The following is a 20172-nucleotide window of genomic DNA, read 5'->3' as shown; positions in this document are numbered from 1 at the left end:
TCGTTACAATGAGAGAATATTAATATCTATAATTTAAAACGAAACGAGACGAAATAAAGAAACAATTCGATAAAGGAAAAAAAGAAAAAAAAAAGAAGAAAATATTACAAATTCAAAATGAAAAATTTTGAGAAGTTAGGGGATGAATATAATCGGAAAGATTCTAAGATCAGAATATAGAAAAATCGGATCGAAGATTTATAGAACATATGAAAGAATGAAATCGGAGAGAACGTGTAGTGGAATGCTAGAAATTTGATTTTCGAGACAGCTCTTGAAATATGGACTAACAGATGATGTATTGGCTTACAATGAAAAATATTACATGTTAAGAATCTAATGTCGAAATAAACGATGATTTGTTTAGTTCGATGAAATGAAAAATAATAATGATTTAAAAATCAATAATATAAAATAACTGGTACACGAATCATCCGATACAATTTTTATAATTAAAAGAATGAATTAACAGGGAACGTAGAAAAAAGAATCTTTTAAAATTGATAAAAAGTTAAGTATATTACTTAATCTGAGAAACTTGAATCGTTGAATTAGGTACTTTTTCCGCTTTAAACGAAGAGCTATTACGAGTCTGTTGAAGAAGCTGGTTAAAAGAGGTCACGAGATCGTAGTCGTTTCACACTTTCCTCAAAAGGAAAAGCTTTCTAACTTTACCGACGTATATATTTCCTCGACCTTGCCCTCTCTGATTAACAGCAAGTTCACGTTTGTGTTCAAAGACTTCACGATTTGGCAAAGTATCAGATATCTTCTCAGATATTGCACAAGATATATAAGCTTGTACTGACTTATCTTAAGGTGAAGAGGATCCTTGATTCGAGAGACACTTTCGACATGCTCAATCGTTGAAATCTTTGCCAACTACTGACTGTGTTCTCGATCGATTCAAGATATCGAACTTAAAATTAGACCAATTCGATGAAATCGGTAATATACGTAACCTGCAAAAGAATCCAACGAGAGATGTAAATTAGGTCTTTTTAAATTATCTCGGCCTTTATCGAGAATGTACTTATTTATATTTGTTTTGGATCGCAAATAGAAACAGTAAACGTATCGAACTTTTGTGGTTTATTATCGAGCATTTGAGAAAGTACTACTGCAAATGAAATACTGAAGGAAAAAATTCTTCTTCATACTATGTACATACGTACGTATCTATCTGTAAGCACTTTATAGCGAAACAAATAAGTGTATATGAGAGAAAAAGAGAGAAAAAAGAAGAAGAAGAGGAGGGAGGGAAGGAGGGAGGGAAAAGAGCGAAGTGAAGAGACCAGGAAGAGAAAGATAAGAAGGACTTGGAGCCAAAGAGAAGATAGATCCGAGACGTTATAGAATTTTTCGATAAACTCGAATACTCGATTTGGGCGACGGCCAGAGGAACGTGCGCTTCCACGTCGATGATGGCTGTTTATGGCTCGCGTTATCCACTCGAGACGATACACGGCGTGTCTGGGGTTTGCTCGTAGAATGTATCCACCAAAAATAAATTCGAAGACTCGAACTCTCGCGGAAGTAGGAAAGTTTGAAAACTAATCTGGACTATCCGGATGCTAGTAGCAAACTTTTGGGAAAGTCATTAAAACGAGAATGATCCGTGCGTTAACCGTTCTTGTTGAAAATTACGTAAGTAATACATAGACACATAGGGATAATATGGATACGTTTCGATCTACGGTACTTCCATAAAAATGTTTAAAGAATATAAAACTAAAGTACCGGTAGTAGTATACGCTGCTCAAATTTAGACCATGACCAGAGAGAATGTTCTTTTATCGTGGACAACAAATTTACAACTGCTCACCCATAATCGGCCCACGAGTGCAGCGATTGCGAAAGCGAGACAGATAGCAGGTGCTACGTGACGTTCGCCAGTTACGAAACTAACGAGTTGCGAGAAGCCGTGACATGTATATTCAAGAGAATCGTCACGATTTTAATGAATTTTCCCAGCCGCTAAGTATGACTTACGAGCATTATTTCATCTCGATATAATTAATATAAGCCGAAAACTCTCTTATCCGATATCGATTGTTCAGTTAATACACATAATAATATTGAAAATGTTACAATTGACGTAATATTAATTATCTTTCGAAAGAGATTATTGAAATTATATATACTTTGATTGATCGAATTGACTCGATTGAATCGAGTCACAACGAGAAAATCCTATTCATTTTAAGATTTCACTTTCTAAAATATTTTATTGATTTCTGCGATCACAGCAGAAACGTAATAACATAGTATGCACGTATTAACGACCTTTATGCACCTGGGTAGATATTTTTTTGTGAATATCACACACTACTCGTTTCCCGACGAAACGAAGAATCATGAGTGGAATTTTACAGGGGTTTTTCGAGTCGACGAGCGATTATTGCAAATTGATCGTCACGAGCATGGGGCACGTACGCGGCTACGGGATTCGCGTGTCACGTTCGAAAAGACGAATGTTCAAGTACTCGTTGTCTTTTTTTTCTCTTTTTTTATGATTTTTTTTTATTTATTTTTTTTTCAACAAATTGTAGTAGGACCCACGTTACAAATCGAGGACCATTAAAAAAGATATTCTACTTTAAATTACCCATATTTGTCTTTTCTAGTTTTTTGCTCATTTTTTCAAACGTTCTAACCATCATGTTGCTTTTAACGTTGTACTACCGCCGATAAAAATAAAATAAAAATGCTATTCATGCCAGTCACATTTTCAGACACGTTTTTTTCATTATTACTATAGTTTATTCTTATAAACAACTCTTTATAAGACGATAACAAAATTATTTAAAATATTGTCACAGAAAATTGTTATTACTTTAATGTTGTTTGAAGTATTACTTGTCAAATTTTCGGAAAGTTTTGCAAGGTAATGTTGCTTCAAAAATATACTTCTTGAATTTCTTAACTAATATTTTAACGTTTTAATTCGTTTATATATATGCACACAAATATTTTTTATTCGCGAGTTTTTAAAAAGAAAATATTTATTTTATTGTTAAGTTGAACGCACATACTAATGTATTATGCAATTATTTATTACACACGATGAAAACCAAAATACAATTTACTGCAGAGCTTCAGTTCTCTTGGAATACCACTATTCTTAGATAAATAGTACTTAAACGTGGCCTACTTCGATGAAAATGGTTTTGCATTGAAGTTGAATCGTCGATATTCTACTTCAAACGATGATTGAGAAGTCGAGAGGAATTGCTAGCAAACAAGACTTAACTCTTTCTTCTACCATTTAGAAACACGTATTAAATACCTTAGATTGCAAGCATTAACGATAGAAGAAAACGTAGAAATGTTTTTCATTGTCATAAAATTCATTAATACGTCAATAATATCTTCATTCCCAGCTTAATTAAATTACATTCAGCAATCTCACGAATGGCTTCCTATCAATTCAATCTATTAGATTGATGAGGCTACGTATTGAACAGAATATTTTACTGCCATTGATCTGAATTTTTGAAATAGTAGATCTGAAAACTTTAGAAAATAATCATGTAAAAAAAATTATGATATTAGTATTGTTTATAAGAGATATAATTTTAACTATAATTATAATAATTTATCTACTTTTTATGTGTCTTGTCAAATAATCAATGTTGATAAAATAAGAAAATAAAAAGAAGAACACGGCCGATGATAGTAATGGAAAGTAAAGGAATTAAAAATAAATAGCGTAATTTTAAACAAATTTGCGATACCTTTAGAAAGATATGATTAATCTTCTATCTATATAGTTCATTTTGGTGAGAACTTGAATTGATCTCTCGGCGGAGAAAGAAAATTCAATTGACTAGACATGAAAAATTCCATTGCTTATTGCGTCTGGAGAAATACGCGAGCGTACGCAGAGAAGAGAACGAGAAAAGGGAGAAAAGGGGAGAAGGAAAAGGGAAAAAGAGATAAATAGATAGATAGATAAAAAGAAAAGGTGGAATGAAAAAAAGATAGAGAAAGAAAATGAGAGGAAAGAAAAAGAAAGAAAGAAAGATAGATAGAAAAGAAAAGAAAAGAAAAAAAAGAAAAGAAAAGAAAAGAAAAGAAAAGAAAAGAAAAGAAAAGAAAAGAAAAGAAAAGAAAAGAAAAGAAAAGAAAAGTACGAAGAAGGTAAAAACCCACGTTTGATTTTATATCGGTATCGCTTCTACGAATTCCCATAGTATGATACGAAAAAAAAGGAAAAAAAAACTCTTTCGTTCCCCCTCCTTCTTGTCCTGCTTTCCAAGCCCTATCCCCTTCATTTCCTTCTCTTCTTCCTCCAATACGCCCAACATCGAAGCACCGTACCGATTTGTAAATCGATTAAAGTGTTAAAGTGGCGGCAATGTTCTCCGTGCTAAGCTAAAAACGAACGGCGTTAACGCGAGAACGTCTATCGGCACCATCTGCTTCAATGAGTTATCGAAGGACCGCCACAATTGTCAGACGAAAGACTCGATATAGTCGCCGTATAATCGAATTTCCGCCCCTTGCCTCTCATCTACGCTTTTATTACATCAAATCATGTCGATCGGTTGTAGCGAGTGAACGAAATTGAAATTTGTAACAAAAGAGTGGAAGAGAGAGAGAGAATGAGGGAGAAAGAGAGATAAAGACAGAGAAAATTATTCATTGTTGAGTTGTCGATTTTTTGAAATAAAAAACGTATTGTACTTTTATACTATTCTTGCAAATTATTTTCCTTCTTTTCTGATTTTTTTTTTTTTATTTAATACGGTACATTCATTTATATTAACGAATCATATTTTTCAGATATATCCTGAAATAAATTTTTTTTTGTTCCTCTCTTTTTATGGTTTCTCAAATTAATGTTTTCTATTTGAAATGAACGATTTTATTGAAAGAAGATTCGATATTTGATACGTAGTTTATGTTTCTGATCAAAATTTATGTTGCTTCCCTACTAATTTTATTTTTATTAGAAAGTATAAAAGAAATAATTAGGGGGAAAATAAAGTATTTCCCTCGATTATATAATATATGAGATTACTATATAATATATTGTACAAAATATAATAAATAATAATAATAATAATAATAATAATAATAATAATAATAATAATAATAATAATAATATTCATATTAATAATATAGAATATTTTATTTCTTTTTACTGCCTCTTTGTAGTTAACATAACACGGTTTTCTTTGTTTTTCAGAACACGTCACCCATCTATTTTACTAATTGTGACTTTAATGATTTAACGATAACTATTGTTATTATCCAACGTGGTTAAGCCGTTGAGACACAATATTATTTTTATAATATTATATTATAATTATGTAATATTTATATTCCAATATTATTTAATATAAGTACTGTAGAATAAAAATATGTACACAAATAAGAAGTCAAACAAACAAACAAAATAAGTTTAGATCCAGTAGGATTGATCTATTCGATACACGTGACTCTTGTATTTTCAGGTTCTTCATCTCTTTCATTCTTTCTTCCGTTATTTTCTTTCTCTTTTATATAGTTTTTATTATTTTTATTTTTATTTTTATTTTTATTTTTATTTTACGCTTTCACAATACGTATATATATGTTACTGATCGCTATCGAGACGGATCGCGATTTAAACGACACAAAACATGAAAGCTCCGATATCGTTCCCGTTCGGAATCCTTCATAAAACGTTATTAATCCGAACGTTTTATCCGGCTCTCTCTTCTTTCATTTGAGTTCGATCGATCCAGCTGGACGGCGACTTGCTATTATTGGCATCGAGAGATAAAGGAGATGACAAGAAGATGAGCACCTTCGTAAATTTTCCCTTCACGGTAGATGAGTTGGTAAGTGTTTGGTACGCTGGTCTGTCTCTCTTGAAAATTCTACAATACTACAAAGAACGCATAGTTTAATTAATTGTAAAGAGTCGAGTCTTACGACTCTCCTTGCAGAAAGAAGCTTTTGCATATTCCAGCCTTATATCACTCAGTCTTTATTACAAATGTACGGATGTGAAGTAGTAAAAGAGGAAACCGGAAAAGCTCAGTGAGCTTGGTCGTACTATTCGTTTGTACCGTTGAGAAAGAAAGAGAGAAAAAATAGAGAAATAAAATACAGGAAGAGAGTTTATAAATTGAAGAAAACTGAATATACTTTTCTTTTATATAACTAGAATACTATTCAATAGTGCTTAGAGTTTAACTAGCACCGTTCTCACCAAAGTCTCACAGAAAAACCGAACTTTAAAAGATCTTTTTTATTCTTGAAAACTACCTACTAAAAGTGAAACGCTTCTTATATCAATTTTTATCCGCGTCAAAGAAATGAACGAACTAACGATAAATGCTATACACGCGTTTAGGACCTCGAAAAGCCAAGCACGAGTTACAAGTCAAAATAGGTCAAAGGAGTGAACGCGCATGACTAACTACTGTTTCTATAGTAACGATACGACACTTTTGGTTAACCTAAACAGCGTTAACCATCGTCATTACATCGTATGCTTGTCCCAGTATTACGGCTATTAGTGTCATTCAAGAATAAATGTTTGATTTGTCGATTTTAATATATTTGTTCATCATTTTTATTTGATAATTATTTCATTCAACTAATATTATACTGCAAACATACAATATTGTAATAAAGAATTGAATATCATTGTTTGAGTGCTTAAAAATCTGAGAATAAGTCATGGCTGAATTAACGAATCCACGAATCGGAAAATGATTGTATAAGCAAAGCTTTCGTCTATTAATTTAACGTAACGTAATGAAAAATACCTATTGCAACGCTAATGTATGACATTGTTTATCGAGATGTTGCCTCAAAATATAATATTTCAGGTAAAAGCGTAAAAGCTAACGAATATTCCAATAGAATTCGTAAAAGCGGTAGCAACTAACAGTATTCCACGTTAAAAAGACTTTTATGATGAAATAATTCGTAAAGGCGAGTTATTATATCGGGCTCAAAGGTAGTTACGAAGGTACATAACGGGTGCAAATGAAAAAAACAAAAAGGAAAAAAAGAACAAAAAAAGAAAAAAGAGAGAGAGAAAGCAAGTTTCATCCGGAAGTAGAGTACTCGATGAATAAAACGAATTACTCGATCGATGTCACTGAAGTCTTGCTTGTTATTTTGAATATAAATATACATACCTACTTGATGGAAGAAAGAAAAGTCACCTAAAAACGATCGAATTACTTAAGTGTATTCAAATATTTATTTTTGTCGTCAGGAAACAAAAAAAAATCATTGCCGTTGATTTAGGAATGCAGGGACCTTGCGCATCCTCTTTCAGTCGAACGAAAGCAATCACAGCGAATACAACGGGTTAATATTTTTTTCCCACGATAGAGTTTCGCTACTCTCCTCGGTCAGGCCAATATTGGTATCGAAAAACTGTCGATATAATACCGCCCTGGGCCATGCCATTGAGGATTGTGAACTAGAAAAAGAGATAGAGAGAGGGAGATATGTATAAAGAGTGAGTGAATGCAAAAAAAAGAGAGAAGAGAGAGGATCCATTCTTCGAAAACTCGAGAGCTTCATTTCCTTCCGTCCTCATTACTGCCACTTCTCTTTTTATCGTCCTCTGACAAACCGGAAAAGGGAGAGAAGAAGAGAGGACTAGGAGGAGACACTCTGTGTCTAATGAGCCTCTTGCTCGCATCGGACGAGTGTGGACGAGTGTTCCTGTTCAGTCTCACCTCAGTGCCGTAGAACAACGACACTCTTGAATGCACAATTACAAGCCTGCAGAAAAAGCCAGAGGCCATTCGTCTTCTTTCACGCTCTCTCTCTCTCTCTCTCTCTCTCTCTCTCTCTCTTTTTCTCTCTCTGTATCTCTCTTTCTTTCTCTGCTATGGCTCGCATCTCTCTACTGGAATACTGAATCAAACGTGACGAATTACAAATCAGAAAACACATTCTCTTTTTTCAACAAATTTTCAGATTTTTTAAGACCAACTTTCTACCTAGAACTTTTTCTTTCTATAGTTAAAAACTTTTGAGATTACTTTAATAACAATCTGAAAGTAGAATCTTTCTTTTTAGTTTCTTTTCTTTTCTTTAAAGAGTTACTATATCACTATGTATATAACAATTATTCGTATACATAAATACCTATGTATCATGCATTTATAATAAACGACAAATATTTTATAGAGAATGAGAAAGAAAGGATAAAAATAATATAGAGAGAAGTATGATGTATTGTGTCTAATGAGTATTTTTTTACTATTCATGAAAAAAGCATTCTTTTTAGCCCTTTTCTTAATGAAAGCAGAGCAATCCTCGCTTTTTTCAGATTCGCATAAGAATGTGCTCTGCTTTCTAGAACTCTAGGAAATTGAAATGGAAACTACACACTCCTCAACGTATTTAAAAGAAAGCGAAGTTTTGCTAAATTCCATTTTGCGTAAATGGATGCACAGAGTGAACACAAGTATAGCCTCGCGGTATTTTAAAAGTTCTTCTATTTATTCGAAAAAGAAAGAGAAACAAATTACGAAAAGTGCATTTTACTGCACTATTTTTAAAAAAGTTATCTGTTCTGAAAATATTTCTTTCAGTCTAACCATGCGATGATATATTTACATTAGTCGCGAAATTTTCTCGCATTTCGACAAATTTTGTTAATTTTTTTCTGTTCGTGGAATACTATGACAATATATTTAACACACACATGCATATTTTAGATAGGTTAAAAAAAAAATAGAAAAATACGATAAAAAGTCAAGAGAGACGTTTTTGTGGGTATTTTGTTTCCAGTATACTATTGTAGAATCTCCGATATCGTCCTTTATAAAGCTAAAGCTTTTTTAGTAAGTTTTAAAATGTTCGAGACTGCGTGACCCGCGATCGTATTACGGAAAATTGGAAACTTTGTAACGCGAGAGCCATCGAAGTTACAACATTTCTATTGTACCTGGATTAGGGCCGATTCCGCTAATGCGGTTTAAAATTTAAATCGAGTTTAACCGCGCTACGTTCACCAATCAAGGGCCTAAACTTTCCAGTTAAATAGTGTTCGAATTCTAATCCACTGTCCGTTGAAACTGGTTACTAGAATATTCGGCTTGCATGCGAGCACGTAAATCTACACAAATTGCTTAAATATTTCCGAGCGAATTCTAAATATGGTTTAATACTTCGTGTACCTTCATTTTCTTTAAATGGCAAGGTAAACTTTATTATAGTTTCTAATTGAAATTAAAATTAATGTTTTCTTTTAAAATTAATCGAACAATTTCATAGAAATTAAAACAAAAGACATTTTTTCAGCTATGCTACCTTATCCATTTTTTGTATCTATTTTCAATAAACTCCTAAATAAAATCAAATAACCAACGTTTATAACATTTGGAAATAGCAATCATTTCTTTTGATACGTTTACGTAAAACGATCTACGTGTTTTTGGTCTACGGATGCACGCACGAATTTATGGATCTATAAGATTCGCGCGCAGAATCCATAAATCTTGACGTCCGTACATTTATCGATTTATTCCTATCTTCAAAGATTTACGCAACCATGCTGCCCTGGATTCGACTGTCGAAATATTTGTATGGATCAGTTTGATAGGTAGCCACGTATCTATGACTATGAAACGATAAATCATTGTAAATGTAAGACGTGATAAGGATATTGTACGTGATGCGTTATTTTTTTTTTATAAATTTTTTATTTATTTGTTAAATTTCATATAGAAAAAATGAGAAAGACGAATTTTATGTCTTATTGCACATAATATTTTACGAACAATGATTTAATACATCGACAGATGCACCTTCATATTTATCGTCAAGAAATTGAATATCTTTGACAATTGAGAGCGTAAAATCGATTTGCGAGAGGTCGTAAACGTTTTATCGCGAAATTTAGGTTAAATGACTTTTCTCGTGAAGAATATCTAGCAAAGTATTATGAAAAACGGGGGTTTGTTGAAACGATTTTTCAGACACGGACATTTGCCGATACGTGAAGTAAATATTTTAGAGCATTATCTCGTTTCTACGTAAATACGAGCCTCATGAACTAACTTTTACAGGATGACTGCTCGTACCTTTGGCATGTTCCTGCAGCTGAACGTTGCGAATGGGTTGAGAAAACGCAAGACTGTTACACGGACTCCGTAGTTCAGTATACCGCAATGCTCTTTTGCATTTTCCGATCGGAAAGTATACCCCTATTTGTCTGCGGTATTTTTCTCATAATTCTCTGGCTCTCCTATCTTTTACTCATTCTTGGGACAACGGTAGATAGTTTGTATGTTATTACAAATATTTTAACTCAAATTATTACGTTATTTGTTGTTAAAATAATGTTCGATAACTTGAAATTTAAATTTTATTTTGAACTAACAATGAACGTATTACAAAATAATTACAAAACGTAATGCGAGCTAATGAAATTAAATGATAAAATCAGAAATTGATTAACCAGCGAGAAAATAATTTATAGAGACGTTTACTGTTTATGTTCGTACGTCATCTCGCATTATGGAGTTTCATATAGCAAACAAAAAATCGATCGTAGTTGTTGGAGGTAGAAAATTGTGTCAGCGTATCTGGGGAAAACGATCTACTCTACCAGCCGGTAAATCCTTTTAAACTTATCGTTATTATTGGAACATGAACGAACGAACGTATGAAGGAACAAACGAACAAAAAACTGAGGAAAAATGATGACGTCAGGAAAAAGTTAAGGATTCCGCGTAAATCAGTTTGAGAGACGTGTAACATTATTCTAAGTGTAGCTAAACACACTCGGACAATTTTCATATTTTATTCGAAGTAGATTTTTCCTATATATAGTCGCGTTTCTTTATTGGGTCGATCAGCAAAATTCTTGCTATAGCAAAGTGGCTTTAAGAGACGACAAATGGATTTTAAAAAAGAAAAAGAAAGGGAAAGACTAAAACAATTTTGTAAAATGTTTTTTTATAACACGCATGTTATAAGAAACGCGAAAGCAACATTGGGTTCTTCAAAAAGGTCGAGTTTACATTCGAAAAATTAAGAATCCGTAAACGAATTATTTTCTTCCACTTCGAATCACGAATCGATGAACGAATTACGTGACATGTTTGACGATACTATACGTGATTTCTAGCTATGAAATCTTTCGCGTGAGCGTGCTTATATAGACATACATCGAACATTCTCAATATATCGTGAAATATCGATAAAATTTATCGCTATCATAGATGTATATAATATTTCGTATTATACCTTTTTTTATTTTTCTTTTGTTGTCTTTTATTTGATCGTTGATTGATGACGTTAGTAAAATATCAATAGGAGCTTTCAAGTCGGTATTAATTAAAAATGAACTGTTTTGAGGGGACAAAACAAAAAACCAATCGTAGCTGTGTTTTCACGTTTGATTTGAGAAATTGTAAAATCATTAATTCGATTTGCTTTTTGATTAAATGATTTTTTAAAGTCCATAAGTAGCTTAGCAGTAATTTTGTACCATGCTTCTCGTTTGTCTTTACTTTCTACTAGTTTCCAGTATAATAGCTGGTAATTCAAAGTAAAATACGATGGGATTTTAATCGAAAGACCGACGAGTTGAACGTTTTTACGGCGTACCATTAAAAAGAAGCGCAACTTGACGTCGACCTACACGATGGTAGGTAGTAGTCGGTATAATCGATGCAAGCCACTTTTCGAACTAATAAGGCTACGAATATGCGAACGATAATTCCGACAATGATCTCGGCTATGCATCTACCTCCACTGCTAAAATGCGAACGTTTAAAATAATGTCAGCTTAAATAAACGAATGTCGTGGAAAATCCCTAACGACGACGTTAAAGTCGGCGAAAAGAAAACGACTGCTTGATGAAGTGCTACATTCATTTGAATGAACAATATTTTTACATAGTTTCACTATTTCTAACAATACGTAGAGTTCTAATATCATATTGTATCGTAAAAATGTTAAAATACAAAAACATTACAAAACAAGACCAATCAACGGTTTAACCATGTTGAACGAACTAATTCCAATCAGATGATTAACAATAAATAGGTTTTATGTTTATGCATCTACCATTACTACATGTAATAATTATTATTAGGTGGTAAAAGACATGACATCTTTGGAAATGTGAGATATGCGCATAAAGATATTCATAGAAAAATTTGTAAAAAGTTGTGTAATGAAAGACAATAAAAAATCAATAATTTGTGGGGTTCAGACAGAGAGAAATATAACTGACTGATGATAATATAATATAGTTTATTAAATTATGATGATGTGATGTTGAGCGGTATTTACAAAAGGTTTACAAAAAAGTGGCGTGGTTATAAAAAATACAGAATACAAAAAAAGTTATAAATATAATGACTAATAAACTTATAAACTGACTGATAAAATACGCAGACGAATATAACAGATTGAAAGTATAATTATTAAACTGAGAACTAAGAACTAAGAAACCGATACAGACTGATACAGATTAAGAACTGATAGATTAAGGAAGTCTTGAAGCTTAAGACTCTCACATATTTATATCATAAAAGAGTGACACTCCTTTGGAGAGGAAAGGAGATTTTGAATACTATCGACCAATAGCAGAAGGATTCTCCCCCCCCCATAGTCAACCGATGGGTACAGCTTTTGTTTTGATAAAGATCGTATGCAATTAGGAACTTCGTTTTTTTAACAACGGAATATCGGTTCCCCCCAATTTCCGAGTGGAGTCTCCTTTCACCAAAATCGATAGCATATTCAAACAGAAAATAAAATAAATGAAGAACTAAATATTAATCTTATCTTTTAAGATAGCGTATTTAAACAGGAGATAAAATAAAGAAAGAACTACATATTAATTTTATCGCTTACAAATTTAATAATAAAATATCGTTCACTCGAAATATAAAAAAAATATTGAATAAAATGAAACTTATTTGGTATTATCTTTGTTACAGCTTTTGTCCATCTCTAGTAGTGATAGCTAATATAATGCGTTTGTCAGAAAACATTGCCGGTGTGACGATATTGACATTCGGAAACGGAGCGCCTGACATCTTCACGTCTCTTGTGTCCGGCAGCGAAGATTCTATAATCATGTTCACAGAATTGATAAGCGCAGGCGTCTTGGTGACAACAGTGATCGCTGGTTCTATTGCAATGATCAAGCCTTTTCGTGTACACTTAAAGCCCTTAATAAGAGATACGTGCTTTTACATAGCAGCTGTTTGTTGGATAACCTATGTTGTACATGACGAGAGAATTTATCTATGGGAAGCTATAAGTACGAATTATTTTGTACTACCACTACTTACTATTACTATTATTACTCTTATTATTTTTAGTGTTATTATTATTACCATTACTACTCTTACTATTAAGAATCAATTGCTTGTCGTAAAAATTTTAAAAGAGGTTCGAAGAAGGGTGAAACGGTGGTAGATGAATTTAATTAAGTCGACCAAAGAGAATTCGCCTTCCAACGTGAGCCACGCAATCTGACGTTCGAAGACTTTCCAGCAATTTCTCTTCTTCTTCTTTTTATTTTCCTTCTTTGCCTTAGTCTTTCTTTCTTTCTTTTCGTTCTTTCTCCTCTCTTCTTCACTTTTCTCGCATAGTTTCTGTCGTGCCAAGCACAGATTTTCACCCGCCGTAAATTGGATCGGATTATTTATAGCCAGTTTCGACGAGAGTCACGCATGCTACTCGGACTGTGCTAAAACTCGTGAAAGAACTTTTTGATACTCGCTGTGATATAAGATCGATTTTGTACGGTTTAACGTTAAACGAAATGAATTTTGCTCATGTATGAGAAAAAACCAAAATCTGATCGCACATATAGGTCGTTTTCTTAATTTAATCTATTCGATTACAATTTTTAAATATATTGCATACGACTTTTTTCCAAATTTTTCGATTAATCCAATGATTATACCATTAGGTTGTGGGTAAAATTCGTAACGATTTGGATAAAAATATGTTCTAGATGAAAAAAAAATATGAATCGGGGTATAAACTTTCCATGCAATCCGAATAGTTAAAGTTATTATTTTGAGAGGAAATTCCGCGTGGTAAGAAAATAAGAAAATAAAAGCAAGAGACTTCATTATCGGAAAGTCAAATTGTAATCAAGCGAGTATGTATGCATCCACAGATCTGGGAAAGATTTGAATTTCACGCAAATTTAGTGTCGTAAAACCCGTTGACCTAAATTCACTCATCTAAAGACGTAGTCGGAACGGGTGGAACTTGTCGCTAGTATTCTTCTCATTATCCGAAAGGAGTGCTAGCGTATTTTTAATTTTTCCTCGTGATTTCTGAACGCTTCTCATTTATGCCCGATATCATGGTATACCTATATATCTTCATATCTATCTAACATTTGATGCATCACCGATTTTATTACGAACATGATATGAAATATAAGACGTAGTATCAATACTTTTTTCGAATACGAACTTCATTAGACAGATTTAACGATTTTATCTTCTCTAAATTTAAAAGGTAAAGGAAATAACACGAGTAAATTTGCGAAAATTTTAAACGTTCCTCTCCTCCCCTTTATTATCCTATGATAAATTGCTATTTCAACGCTGATATCGTTCATAATTGCAGGTCTTATTCTCCTCTACGTTCTTTTCATCGCCAATGTCGTGATAATGCAAGCCTGTGATACTCGAGAGGAAAAAGTGAAAAGTGCGTTTCGTTCCTGCCTGTTATAAAACGAGCATTGAGAGGAATACACCGTCGTGGAAAGTATCCATTCCCTCTCCTCTCTCACCTTTTTATCCCTTTACTCTCTGAGACACGCTTCCGTGCTTTCAGGTAGAATCCCAAGCGTACCGGATCCAGATGTATTACATGCTTATCTGCTGAACAAAGATACGAACGCTATCGCCATCCCACGGATTCCCACGAGGAGCCGTCCTTTTGGCTTTCGAGCCAAACTCGGTACCAATTCCCTTTCCCTACCTTTTTTCATACTTGTTCTATTTTTTTCTCTCCCTTCTGTTTTTACACATCTTTCTTTTCGTTATTTATTCTTTTTTATATTTCTTTTTATTTTTATTACGCTCGATCAAATCCATCTGTAATTTTTTTGTAAGAAAGTCCTATGCATAACGGTGGTTTAGTTTTTTTCGTATTTGTTTAAATCCTATACACCTAAGGAAAGTATCGTATACCATTTGTTCTATCCACGATTCTTTTCTTTCTACAAAAAATATTATTTTTTCATCTTACCTTTAAATTATTCAACACCCTCTCTAACGTAGATCGCTATTCTTTTCTTTTACTGGACTTTTTCTATATATTTTGTTCTTTTCTCTTTCTTTTTTTTCCTTCATTCGTTCTTTTCTCGAACAAAAATTAAAAAGTTCACATTAGTACACGCAAATTTGTTTCTACGAACGATCGATTATTCATGAAAAAAACTCTATTTACTTTGTTATTAAGAATTAAAAAAAATTAAACAAAAAATTTTTGTTTCGAATCATAAGAAAACGAAAATATTTACAAAACACAGATGTCGCGATGGCCGTTGAATTGGACAGAACACGAATTCGTAGCGATGGCATTAAGATGGAGAACAAAGTCAAGGAAATATTCAAACGACCAAGAGATCTATTTAAGGAATTTCTTTACGACATTAATCCGATCTCGAGAGAGGATTGGACAGAAGCAAACCGATTTTTTAAAATCATTCTGATTGTACGTTCACCGGCTACGTTTCTTCTACAATTATTTATACCCGTTGTAAACGTTACGGCGGAAAAGAGAGGTTGGTCCAAGCTGCTAAATTGCTTCCAGCTGTGTGTGACACCGACGGTGGCGTTGTTTCTATTAAACGGTTAGTCGCATTAATCCTCGAGACGCCTACACGTAGTAAGCCCTTTTTTCTTTTCTTTTTTACTATTTTTCTTTTTTTTTTTAGTTTCTTTCTTTTTACGTGTACCAATAAACGACGGCCGCCTTGAATCCTTGAAGAAATGATTTTGCGCACGAAGAAAAGGGGGAAACATTCCCAGCACGTTCAGGGGAAATTTAATTCGCATTTAATTTCCTTATGGCTCATGACTCCTCCGAGCTGTACGACCTAATATTACGTGACAAACGCGTTTCTCCGTTTCCGCGTCGTTTTTCTCTTTTCTCTCGGCTTTTTCTCTATTCTTTTCTTTTTTGTTCTTTTTCTTTTTCTTTTTGATGTTTCCTTTTCTTCAATAAATCTCACGCTTAATCTCGTTGCAGTCGATTAATTGATACGGTAATTCAATTAAAGGGTTCGTTCAATAAAGTTGTTCGTATAGAAAAAAATTTCGAAAAAATATCGCGAATGTCAGAGTTTTCAATCCGTTGGATACGTCGAGTAATTTATCGACTCGCACGCATGAATTTTTCTGTTGATATAAAAGTTTGAAAGAAAATACGTCAAACGGAAATAAGCCTTGACGAATGAAACGTATCGTCGATGAATGACTAAAAATATTTGCAATGTATATACGTATGTACGCGTTTTGCAGTCGAGTATTAGATTTTACCAAATAAAAAAATATCGTAACGATCAATCGTTAGGGGACCAGAATGAAATGTGCAAATCTTTCTACTTTGTAAATCCGACACGAATATCGTGTCAACTCGTTTCCGCTCATTTTACACGAAACTCTAGAGGCGTTAATCACGAATCGTTGACGATACGATACGATACGATCGTTAACCATCAGAAATGTTGACCTCCATTTAATTTTCATCGTTCCTTCGCAGTCTGGCGAGTGAAAGTTGGCATGGTGCCGATACTACCGATATTCTTCGCTTTCGGGACTCTAATAAGTGTAATTGTGTTTCTAACGACTCACGCGGATCGCATACCAAAGTATCATAATGTGAGTTTCTTTAAATTTTGATTATTAACTTTAAAATAATACTAAAATATCTTTTCTCTCAGAATATTTGAGTATCATATTACTAGTCTCGTCACAATTTTTCTTTTTAGAATTTTGTTTGAAATACTAAAATATTTTTTTATGATATTAAAGAATTATATAGGGGGAGACTAGTCAAATTCTTCTTTTTAGAATTTGGAAAAAGTACTACAATATTTTTTTATCTCGATGCGAGTTTAGCCATTTTTTTTTTACTGTTTCAAAAAAAAAGACACTAAAACATTTATTCTTTTTAACATTTCATCGTAGAGAATAATGCCTGACAGGTGATTTTCGAATTAATAAACGTAGGTTTTTGCGTTCTTCGGATTCTTTGTTGGTATGCTGGTAGTTTATTTGGTGGCTGGAGAAGTAATGGCCGTGTTGGGATGCATAGGATTTGCCTGCAGTATTTCGAACGCCATGTTGGGAATCACGTTTCTTGCCATGGGTAATAGCATCGGGGGTGAGTTAGTATGAAAAATGTATTTCATAAGTAGAAAGCGAAAGTACGTACTTATAAGCGTTTACGAAAGCTAACACTAAAAAACCATTTTGATATTTCATGACTTTTGAAAAATAACAATGCTCTCTAAAATTTACGATTCAATCGTTCCAATTATCTGTTTGAATTATTTTTCACCAATTTCTGTCAGAAATTAATTCATTTCTTCGACGTGAAACATCGATCATTTGATTTAAAAAAAGGGACCAATAAATAACAAAGTCGATCGATGAAAAAATGCTCGTTGATAGAACGGTATACTATATTACAAATAGCTTTTCACGATCGGAGGCATATTTCAATCGAGATGTAAAAATTAATCACCTTCGAATGTAAAGCAAACATGTTTCCATACATTTTTATCCAAAAATCAAAATAAAAAAGGAGAAGAAAAGATAGAACAATACATTGAACAATAATTAGAAAATATCACAAATAAGAATCGAGATAAAAAGGAAAGATGTCATTAAAGGGACGTTAATTAATCCTTCAAGTATTTCATTGTCCCTTCCAAGAGCTTCATCTTCTTTTTTTTTATTGAATTGTTCGTCCACTTTAGCGGTCAAACAAATTTAAACTTTCTTAACTACGTCGTTTTACCTCAAAGCATCGTAATTTAATTCCTACTGTACTTGGGTATCGCTCATTTCGACGCCTCAATTATCGCTTTGTAATCGGAACTTATCCAATACCTCGTATCTCCTTCAACTTAAATTATATTATTTCCGTTCATACGATGACATTTATTGTTAATAAGAGTATACATTGAATTAACTTTTTCAAGCATGCATATTTTGTATCGAAAGAAAAAGAAGAAGAAGAAGAAGTAGAAGATGACTCGAAGAAAACCGAAGTTTCTATTTATGTTTCGAAGCAAGTTAAATGAAAGTTCGAGAAAGTTTGGCGTCAATATTAATTTTGTTTTCTCTTATTTATGATAAAATTACATTTTTTAATAAAAGAACAAAAGAAAACACAATTTCAATTATTTCAAACAGTTTCTATAATCGACAAAGAATGTCATAATAAAATATCATATCGTATTTAAAAATGCTTCAATCTTCGTCTGCATATGACATTGCAATTAATACTTAATTAAAGCTCGATCAGGACAAACAGAATTTCTATAATTACATTTCGTATATCAAATATAGAAAATAATTTCTATTTCGAGTAACATTACCTGTTTTCTGAATATAATTGTATTGTTGTGAATCTACGTACAGACTATTCACTTAAAAACATGCAATATTGAAGTTTGAGAACTATAGAAAATTAACAAAATTGTTCTTTTATTACGAGAATGAAAAATTATCAATTGAAAATCTTGTTACAGATTTTATATCCAATGTAACGATAGCTCGGCAAGGTTTTCCGAAAATGGGTTATGCGGCTTGCTTCGGTGGTCCTATATTTAATACTTTGTTGGGACTGGGATTGACTTATGGAATATCAGCCGTATCTTCTTCAGATCTAAGGACGAAAATTCGCCTGAGCAACATGGCACCGGGTTGTCTGACTTTCCTATTGTGTTCGCTATTGACTACGATCATCTACTTGAATATCACAGGAGCAATGGCACGACGTTCTTACGGATATCTTCTTTATTCGTTATATTTGGTTTTCATTCTCATTCAATTTCTCAGCGAATTCCACGTTATTCATCCCCTAGGAATGGATCATCGTACGGACGAGCCGGACGGCCGATGAATAATCGAACCTTATCTACCGTTCTCTTGGAACGTAACCTACGAAATGTTATATGGAAATGCTGATGCGTTTTTTACCTACTCTTTACGTTAATGATATATATATATATTTGGATTGATCGATGTCGATGGAATTACCATTATGGTAGAAATGTGGAAGAATATTTGTAACGATCAAATGTTGGTACTTATTCTTATCGAACGAAAGAATAAATTATGTTTTCTAATATATACAAATTTCTCAATATGTTTTTTATTTAAAATCTGGATCAATCGATCGTTCGTTTAAATATTATTATTTTTCTATTTGAACTACTATTCAATTTCTTCGGATTAAGAAAAAGCTCGTGGTAAAAACGTGACTCGAATTCAAACTCGAAATATCGAAATTAAAAATATTTTCTACATTGCGTATTTTTTCCTTTTTTTTTTAACCAACATATTTACAATTAAATATTGATTGGAAGATTTTCATAGTGAAAGAAAAAAGCGTCAAGTTTGAGAGTGTATGTCTACATTCGATGAAGTAAGAAAGAATTCGAACAAATTCGATAAAATATAGGGGTATCAAAATATTCTTTCGATCGTCGATAAAGAATCCCCAATTTTGCCGCTTACGGCTTTTATATGGAAGGTATAAAAAAATATTTGTGTGTGTGGGCAAGAGAGCGGTATAGAAGCGAAAAGTCCCGTAGCTTTATTAGATCGTTCTCGGACATTTCCTTGGGGACGAGGTCACTGGTTCCAAAGGTAAAGGCGAAGATAAAACGTGGCTACGATAAGGTAAAAATAAGAGTCACGTTCGCAGTCGCTAGCCTTCGCTAACTCTACTCGTCTTCTTACATTTTGCATGTTTCTGTACATCATGGGAATCTCTCTCGTTGGCGACGTACACGAGTGTAATTGAATCTGTTATTAGAGTAGGGACGAGAGAGAACCATCGTTGTCACGTCGAGACACTTTTTATGAACCCTTTTGTAATTTAAAGAAGAGTCGTCTCTTCAAACAGGGAAAAGGGTCTAATCTTCAAAACGAGTCAACAAACAATACGACTGTATTCTCTCGTCT

General features: G+C 33.0%; 2 protein-coding genes across 2 annotated transcripts; both read left to right on the top strand.

Annotated features, from left to right (window-relative positions):
* Positions 1-12919: 12919 nt before the first annotated feature.
* LOC107072318 (mitochondrial sodium/calcium exchanger protein) lies at positions 12920-15826 on the top strand. The gene is made up of 2 exons (XM_089170962.1): positions 12920-13256; positions 15498-15826. Exons 1-2 carry the CDS (start codon positions 12965-12967, stop codon positions 15824-15826), a joined length of 621 nt encoding a protein of 206 aa, XP_089027088.1. The 5' UTR covers positions 12920-12964.
* Positions 15827-17232: 1406 nt separating this feature from the next.
* LOC149032993 (mitochondrial sodium/calcium exchanger protein) lies at positions 17233-19233 on the top strand. Its single transcript, XM_089171167.1, has 2 exons — positions 17233-17356; positions 18732-19233. Exons 1-2 carry the CDS (start codon positions 17233-17235, stop codon positions 19103-19105), a joined length of 498 nt encoding a protein of 165 aa, XP_089027293.1. The 3' UTR covers positions 19106-19233.
* Positions 19234-20172: the final 939 nt, after the last annotated feature.

Source organism: Polistes dominula, unplaced genomic scaffold (assembly GCF_049000335.1).
Source record: "Polistes dominula isolate Pdom_NZ unplaced genomic scaffold, Pdom_raw_medaka contig_31, whole genome shotgun sequence".
NCBI lineage: Eukaryota > Metazoa > Arthropoda > Insecta > Hymenoptera > Vespidae > Polistes > Polistes dominula.
This window is presented reverse-complemented; position numbering and strand designations above follow the sequence as displayed.